The sequence below is a fragment of the Agelaius phoeniceus genome, chromosome 3 (genome assembly GCF_051311805.1).
Source record: "Agelaius phoeniceus isolate bAgePho1 chromosome 3, bAgePho1.hap1, whole genome shotgun sequence".
Lineage (NCBI taxonomy): Eukaryota > Metazoa > Chordata > Aves > Passeriformes > Icteridae > Agelaius > Agelaius phoeniceus.
Genome location: NC_135267.1, coordinates 55,559,999 through 55,569,114, shown reverse-complemented (window position 1 = coordinate 55,569,114; position 9,116 = coordinate 55,559,999). Strand labels below are relative to the sequence as shown.

The window sequence follows — 9,116 nt, the reverse complement described above, 5'->3', positions numbered from 1 at the left end:
AGCCGCCTCCAGCGCCCGCCCCGCTCCCGAACCCCGGCCGGCCGGAGAGGGCGAGGTCGATCGGGCTGTCCCGCGGGGGGGGCCCGGCCCCGCCTCTGCCGGGCGGGGCGGCCCGGGCCGAGTGTCCGCAGCGGCCCCGGCCGAGTGTCCGCAGCGGCGGCGGCGGCGGCGGCGCGGGCAGGGCCGGGCACGGCCGAGGGGCGAAGGCGCTGCCGCCCGAGGGGCCGAGAGCGGTGGAGCAGCAGCGAGGAGCCGCTGACGGAGGAGTCCCCGGGGAGCGGCTCCCTCCTCATCGCGTGTCCCTCCCGGGCGGGGAAGGTGACCCGGGAAGATGGTGACCGTGGTGACGAAGCTGGTGCACTACCTGCACCTGAGGTAAGGGCGGGCGAGCGCGGCCGCCGCGCTGCTCCTCCCGCCGGGCGCACACCCGGAGCGAGCGAGCGGCAGTGGCGGGGCTGTCACCCCGGCTGCCACCCGGGCTGTCACCCCGGCTGTCACCGCGGATGGGAGCGGGTCCTGCCCCGGCCGGGCGCTGCCCGCCGCTCTCCGCTCCGCTCCCTGTCCCGCTCTTCCCAGCACTCCCGAAGCGCGTCTTGCGGCACCGCAGGACAGCGAGGCGCGTTGGTGGAAAACGCCCGTTACCGTCTAAAGTCTGGAAAGTCGGTGTCCCTACCCCTTGGGTAGTGTAATTATACTAGCATGGATTAGACACATTGAGTATTTAGTTTTGGTTTTTTGGTTTTTTTTTTTTTTTTAATACGAGTTCTGTCAGGGTGCATTACTATCTTCTATTTCCCTAGTATCATCTATTCTAATTTAGCCGGCAAATGCAAATATTTTTGCACTGAGTGGAGGGAAAGCAAAAAAGTGCGCACTCCTGGTGGTGTTCTACTTGTGTTTTGTTGAATCACAGTTTCTCCTGTGTATGAGCACTTGAATGTACATCAAGAGAGTTGATCGAAAACTTAAATAACATTTATCAAGAATAGCAAACATAAATTTGATTTCTAAACACAATGATATTTTAGTGAAGCATTTTCACATAAGGCTGCTCTGAGAGTTGATTTCATCACCTAATTTTTTTCAAGTTAGCCATAGGAATGAGTGGAAAAAAGGGCAGTCAATTGTACTGTAACTTTTTATTGCTATGATTTAAGACTTGATTCCTAGAATACGTGCAGTCTGTAGATACATTTTAAACAATTACTGGAATATCAACACTTTAACATGAATTGCATGACAGAAGAATGTAATATCACCAGTTTTACCTGGGTTTTTTTTCCCACTAATTTAACTGCTACAATTGTTGAACTTATTCTCTAAGTGACCAAAATCACAGCTCTAATTTTATAAATTTGTGTGGTTTTTTTACTGTCTTACTTTGCTGGGTAAATAGAGAAGGAAGTCCAGAAGGAAAAACCCCATCCAATTCCATACTCCTGCCTTTCTTCTGTTGTTCTCCTCTAACAGTGATTATTTGTTTAAAGGAATATTCCTGCTGATTTTGAACCAGAGCTTCATGACTCTATTTGCTTTATAAACATCAGATTAAAAAAATCTCAGCATCATAGACTTCATAATATAAAGGGAATTAGGAAACAGCAATTAGTGCAGACAGTTGAATCAATGCAGCAAAGCAAAAAAGTTATGTTCTTTTTCCAGTGGCAGCCTGATCACTGTCAAGTATTTTGTAGATATCATGAGAAAAGATGCCAAAAGGCTGACAAGTTCAATGAACTTTAAGGATGCTCTTCTCCCACCGGATGAGCATCAAGGCATTGAGAAGGAGTGAAAAGCATATCTGAAAGTTTATCAAATGCCTGGTCAGTGCCCTGGCTGAAGGCAGAATTTGAGTACTTTAGTGCTGGGTGAAGGAAGTCAATAAAAAAAGGGAAGATGTTAAGAAGTCAATCAATTTGCTTTTATATGAGAAGTAGAGCTGTTGGAGATACAGCTGAAAAGGGACACAGTAAATGCAACATTTGAAAGACTGAAGGTTATTAGTCCTAAATAAACACGAGTAAGAATTAATTTCCATTTGTGAGTGCTAAACAAGAGGATAGATACTTCACTGAGTATGCTGGAGTGCTAAATAATGGCAGTACCTGTTAGGATATGAATGAGCAAAAGGTGCTCCCTAAAACCAGTACCCATTAGCAGGACAGGGAAGATTTGCACATTTGGTCATCTTTAGTGAGTCTGTAGGCTTAAGGTGTGGATTGATTTTTAGCAAGATCACATAATACTTTTTTACCCATTCATGTCACAAAATCATGAGAGGTAGGGGATAGATGTTTCAGTCAATATCAGTCAGACATAAACAGCTATTATCATTAGGTATTAACAAGTGCTTATTATTTGCCTCCTTCAGTAAGTGCCCAGCAATATAAAAATGAATCTAGAAAAGTAATGTAGAAATGAGTGCATACATATGAAATTGTCTGACATATTCTTGAAATACTATGATTTCTGGTTAAATAATTTTAGTAGGCTTCTGGATAGCCACATCATAATATTTATTTTACTGCTCATGAGAATGGAAGTAGCTGAAAACCAAATAACTGCAAGGAACCCAAAAAAATTCACTCTCAGTCTGAGTTAAGAATAGTAGGTTGCTGGTGTGATGGCAAAAATGCTTCTCATCAGCATTATGCTTTTTTCTCACCCTAGGCAGAACTGCTAAGGATAAGTTGTAACTCCTGTATTCTGTGTATATTCTTAACCATTGAGTTCCAGTCCATGAATTTAATTTTAGGGTTCTGCTACAGTTAAGTGAATAAATACTATGCTAGTATATATTAAGAAAAATATATTTATATATAAAAATTGTACTTCATAAATTTCTAAGAATAGTGTTTATGACAAGATTGGACTATGCTAATAAGATAGTACACTGGGCAGCCCAACAATTACTGTAATCAGATCCTTAGAGAATAGTAACTATGCCCTTAATTCAGGTCTTACTGAGAAGTAGATAATTAATTCAAATCACTTTAAAACTTGCACAGTTAGCAGAAATGTGGACATCATGGGAACCTGTCTTTGAATTTGACACCTTGCAAAACTCAGGATCCTGAAGCTACAGGAGTAATATTAAAACCTTGGGCACTAAACAACTGCTCCAAAAAGTCCCCTTTCTGAAAATCAGAAGTAAACACACTGAAATGCAATGCTCATGATGATAGAAGAAATCATGTAGCAGTACTTGCTCTTTTATACTTACCTCAGCTAATTAACCCTCATGGTTCTGTACCATGTAAACCCCATTCTGCTGAGTCATAAACTTCTGATTAGTTTCAGTCAGACAAAAAGCAGGCTCACTGAATGGGAATGGATCAGCCAAGAAACTAATTGTAAAAATACTAAATAAGGTTCTCAGCCAGGCGAGATGCTTTCATATCAATATACTTAATGTAATTAGCTCTGTGTAAGTAAAGATTGTGCACCAAGTGAGAGCAAAGCAGTGCACAAAAAAAAAAAGGAATGAGCAATGGTTCTTGAGAACAACAAACAAAGGAGATGGCAGCAGATAGAGCAGTTTGCAATGACAACACTAGGCAACACAAGCAAACTGAAGACAAAGATGTAGACTTATGAATGTAAGACATTCATGAGGAGAGTGAACATTTGATGCTACCAAGGAGATTTCCACAGTAAATTGTATTGCAGAAATTCAAACTTAAGCATGGCTGGTATTGTTCATTTTAGGAAGTGCCAATTCTTAAGCTACACATGTGGAAAAGCACTGTCCCAGGCTTGAAATGCTATTTTGGAAGTTCAGGTTTTTTTGTCAATGAATTATTAGTTTTCACGACCTGTCTCTGAAAGTGGCCAAATGAAATACAGTAAGATTTTTAGTTGAAGCAGCATAATAATAATACTATTTTGGAGCTGTCATGAGATCCTGCTTTTTTATATGAAATTTTTATATCTTTAAAAAGCTGTCAACAAATAAAAATCTTCTGCTGACACTGTCAGTTACATCTTACTTCATCCCTCTGATTCCAACAACTTAACACTCACTAAAAGGTCTCACTTAGGTTGTGCAGCTTTGAAATATACACGAATTTAACAATCTGCTTCTTAAAAATGCATGATTTGAGTCTGCATGGTTTGAGATGTGGCTGATGGACTGAATCCTGCCTGAGCAATGTTTATAACTGGCCTGGCACATTTTTCTTAATGGAGGCTTCCATTCCAGAAGTTTGGACAAGAGACTGTACTGATGCCCCTCCAAGACCTCAGCATATGGTGGTGCATGGTTATCTTGAGGAAGGAGCATCTTCCCTTATCCTCTCTCCTGAGAGGATGAAGAAGCAGAGGAAGGAACACAGCTACCTCGTGCTTAGAGGTCCAGCAGAGGTTGAAGCTGCTGTTACAAGAACACACAATCTGGACCTCATGGTTCAGCATCCCTGGCTACCATACTAGGGGTTTCCCTGTGAAATTTTTAAAGAAGTTTCATGTTTCTCTTAGAAATCTCTTAGATTTCTGGGCTTGGTACTAGTGTGGCCATCTCTGGTGATCAAGTAAAGGGCACAAAGGGTTCTGCTGAGTGCTGCAGGGGAGGTTATAGAGCACAGGTATTATTTTATGGCTCCTTATGCTCTTGCAGTAGCATACAAATGGTCTGCATGGACCATTGGCTGGTCTTTTATTCTTACCAGCTCCTGCTCTCCCCTTAAGCCAAAGGTATACTTGTGAATGATTTCTTTGATTCGTAAAATTATACATTAAAAAAAAATATATTTTGGGACACACAGACCTGATGTTGTTGACTTCTGAAGTTCTTGAATTAATTTGCTTTTAGAAGCTTAATATGTCCTTAACATAAGGGTTTTTTAAATATATATCTAATGTAGCCCCTCTCTATTGTTCCTTATACCCTGCTGTAGGAGCACAAGACATAAGGATGCCAGATTGAATAAAGAACTTTCTATCTCTCAGAGTGCTACCTTGCAGCTTATAAAAAAGCCACTGTCTTTAATCCACTTCATAAACATACAGAGCTTTTTTAAAGATTAGGCTGTTTGTTCTTCTTGATGGGTGTGCTGGAACCATGCTCCTCTTGAAATTTAGAAATTAATTTCTTATTTTATTCCTACCAGTGGAAATTTTCTACATATTTCTTTTCTATTGACATTATCCATTAAAGGAAATTGATTTTCCCATCCAAGCTATATATGTTCATGAGTACTCACAAACAGGAATTTTATTGTTGCCTTTTAGCTGCTTGTGCTAGGCAGACTCTTCTCTTTTCCATTGTCCACATTTGACCACATCTTTCTTGATTATGAGTGATTAGAAGCGACACTATAATTTTACTTGATGTGTGATCAATGTCTGTGATATTAAAAGTCTGCTCTCTAGCCTGATATAGCTAGATGTACACAAAACTGCCTATACCTTTTTATTCTGTACAACACTGTGTTTGATGGCTGCCTTATGACCAATTAGTATGTGTCATTTCAAACTGATGAGCCCCCTGGCTTATAGTATAAAATGCAGTTATTAAGTCTATTAAATTCATGCACTTTTGCATGATTTTTTATTTTTTCAATCCTTTCATTAAGCCATTTTTCCTCTATAATATCCTGGACTTTTTCTAAATTGATATCCTTAATATTATAGTATCAGAAAATTTCACATTCTTCTTTCTGTGCCAAAGTTATGAATGAAAATATCAAATAATAAGATCATTAGTTGGAGGGAACCCAGAGAAATCTTAATAGGAAGACTCCCTCAGTTCATTGGTTTGTTTTTCAATGTAATGTATTGCTGTCTCTTTTAAGATAAGTCCTTCCCTCGTTTACAAACTTGCCCTGTTCCCACTGTCCCGTTTGTTTAGCTCTGTATGTAGTTACAGTCCTTATGTGTTCCAGTATCAAATGCAATACTGAAGGCCATAAAGGATTTGTCTCCTGCAGCCCCTACTCCTTAACACATGTTATTTTAATATTAAAATCTGTTTTTATCTTGGTAAAGGTTAATAATGCCTTGTATTTTATCCCAGTTTTCTGTTTACCGTCGTGTCTCAAAATATGCTTTCCTTTGGAGCACTTAAAAAAGACTTGCACACTGTCAAGCTCAGAGTAACAGGTGCAAAGTTGCCAGTTTTTCAGTTTTTCTCTTCCTGAATTATATTTGCTATGTTATGCTGACATTCCCTGGTAATATGGCATCACTTGAGCTGATAGATTATTTTAAGCACTTACTATTGAATTCTTAGGGAAATTATTTCAATATCTAGGACAGATGATTATCTGTTCTCCCTGCCTTAATTTTACCAAACCTTAAAAACTTTGCTTCTTGCTTGAATACAATGTGGTGTTATCCACAGATTTTCAGGACTAGTCTGGTTTTTGCTGTCATTATCCTGACAGATTATTGAGTTGGGAAGTTTTGGGATGGCCATGCCAACATTATCTTTGATCTCAACTTCATTCTTGCTGTGCAGCAACTTCGTTGCCATTTAATTTCTCTTTTTCTCTGTCCTGTCAAAGAATACTACACATAATTTAATTTATATTGTTAGGTGTCAAGACCTGTCAGCTGTCAATAGCCTGCTTGACTTTTGGCAATTTTTACTTTATCCCTACATTTTTGACTTTTAAGACACTGCTTTCTTGCCATCCCCTGCTGCTCCTCCCTCCCTCCTCCTTTCTTGTAGACCTTTTGCTCATATCTTATGCAGTGTTTAGATAAATCCATTTATTTTCTCAACTGAACATGCTGCACACTTGTCAGTGATCTTTATGGAGCTACCAACCCTTTTCCTTCAGAAGATACTGAACATCTGAGAAACCTGTGGTGAGGCTGTGGAACAAAGAATTCAAGGTCTTTAGGCTTGGGAATCATCTGTTCGTAAGCCTGAACTCTTATTTTTATTTAAAACTGACAAGTAGAGGAAAAAGCATGCACTCAGCAAAAATCTGTTAGTAACTACATGCTGTTTAAAGTTGTCAATTCAGCTCATTTTGACTAGAAAGGATTACTAAATGATTGTATTTCCAGCTCTGCAAAGAAGTCACCCTCTTCCATCAGCACTTTTGGCTCAAGAAAAGGATATTTGTTCATCTCTGCTTTGAAACGGCTTAAACCACTTTCTGACCAATCTATGATAACTGACAAAAGAATTCTCAGAGTGAATGAAGAGTTGCAACCTAGCAGTTTTCCATCAATTGAACTTAATTCCATCTTTGACTAAAGGCCATCACTGATGTTTTGTTATCATTTAATTTCTCACCATTCTGCTCCATGGGATACCTCCTGGAAACCGTACAAAGGCAGGAGGATTATCAGAGCCCAAGGAACATGCCCTGGGACACTCACCATTTCAGCTTCTCATTGATGAGAGGGCTTGCCAGGTGCAATAGAAAGGGAGACACTTGTACTGTTTGGAGGTGGAAGGGGACCTTTGCCACCAGGGGAAGGATGGTTGGCAGATATTTTCCAGACAGCATCTCCTCTCTCTGATACTACCTGGCAAACCAAGCACGGCCTTGGGTGGGCAGCCCACATGGTGGCTTTTCCAGCACTGGAAGGGAGATGGCTGCAGTAACTGTGAGCTTGTTTTCCTCATTGTCTTAGGGAGTACAACAGTATGTGTGGCATACACATAGACCTTCATTCCTTCACTATTCCTGCTCAGATACTTATTCCTTCAATCCTTCCTCACATATCATCTCAGCAAAACTGACTGCAGTAAGAATTGAAAAGCCTAATATTACTCTTTTTTTCCTGCAAGATTGATCAATAGAGTCAATCGATATTTGATTTCTATTATGTAATAAGTTTTTATCAGCCACATTCTTCCATTGTACTGTCAAAACTTCCTTCATAATCTCTGGATTAAAAAAAAGCAGCTAGTGTGGCCATCAGAGTCCATCAGCTTGGAGGCAAGGGTTCCATCATTTCAATAATTTTTCTTTCTGTACTATAAAGATCAAAATAAGAAACAGTGCTGTATGAAGCAAGATTTGAGATGTCAGAGATTTAAAGCAGGAACAGTGAAAATTAATAGAAAGTCAACTCAAGAAGCAAGCACATTTTACTTAATAGAAGCCAGCAACCCAGAAAGAGCTCTTGGGCACTGTGTCCCACTGAGTTGCAGAAATTTGAATAGTTATCTGATGGAGGAATTAGGAATCCAGACATTTTGTGGACTTACTGATATGTGAGTCAAGCAATGTCATGGGAAGAAGTTGGTGACTTTGAGAAAAAACAGTATATAGTCGCATTTGTAAAAATTATTCTTCCTAGGGAGCATAGTAACAAGTAGTGACTCCCTAAGAAGTGCATGCCAATGCCATTAAAAATGTCCACCTCAACTGAGAAGCAGAATACAAGAAAAAACCAAAAAAGGGTCAAGAATGTCATTTGGAGGCAAACTCAACACAAAGATGTCCAGCAGAAAGGAAGTAGTCATAGGTATTCAATAAATTTAATGTTTTTAAGAACAGAAATGCTAGTGCTTCATGTCTGCTGAAAAATAAGCTTAAAGTCAAGACAAATATAATTTATGGAGCTAAAAATTCTGTTTATTTCTTCCTTGCATCCTTGGACAAAGATATTTTTTCTTATTGTATTTGATTCTGTTCTCAAAGTTGGAATGTCTGTAGGTAGTGAAGTGGTCAGTCTCCTCATACTCATGGCAAGGGCATGCATTGACATTGTAGCCTTTATCATAATTTCTGAGACAAAATCAAATGGCCTAGGGATTTACACAAAGTAATGAGAGCCAGACCTACATTCCCTTGTTTACAGGTATCTTTACCTTCATTTCCTTTCTCCAGAATTGACATTTCCTCTAGCAAAAATGAGAGAATCCCTGCCCCTCTCTACAGGGGCAAGCCAGCCCCCATGGTCCAATCTATAATGCTATCCAATTTTTAAAGTTTTCTCCAAACCCCAGGTTTGGAGCAAAGGGTGAGTGTAAGAGAAGAACTGATCTATAATGTATGTTTCCTGTAGGGAATTTTAATTCTGTGAAAAGGATTTAGGTCCTGTCTGTTCTTCCCAGCAGAGAAACATATGGCCCTGCATTTGGTGGCCAGCACTAGCAACAGATTAACATCTCCCATAAATGCTACATTTTGCTATTATGACAGTAAATG

At 39.9% G+C, this 9,116-nt stretch overlaps 1 protein-coding gene across 1 annotated transcript in view; it reads left to right on the top strand.

Annotated features, from left to right (window-relative positions):
• The first annotated feature begins 239 nt into the window (after positions 1-239).
• ARHGAP18 (Rho GTPase activating protein 18) overlaps positions 240-9,116 on the top strand; it is a 95,488-nt gene continuing 86,611 nt past the window's right edge. Inside the window, exon 1 of the mRNA XM_054629742.2 lies at positions 240-375. Within this exon, the coding sequence (XP_054485717.2) occupies positions 332-375 (44 nt within the window). The 5' untranslated portion in view covers positions 240-331. The remainder of the gene's footprint in view (positions 376-9,116) is intronic.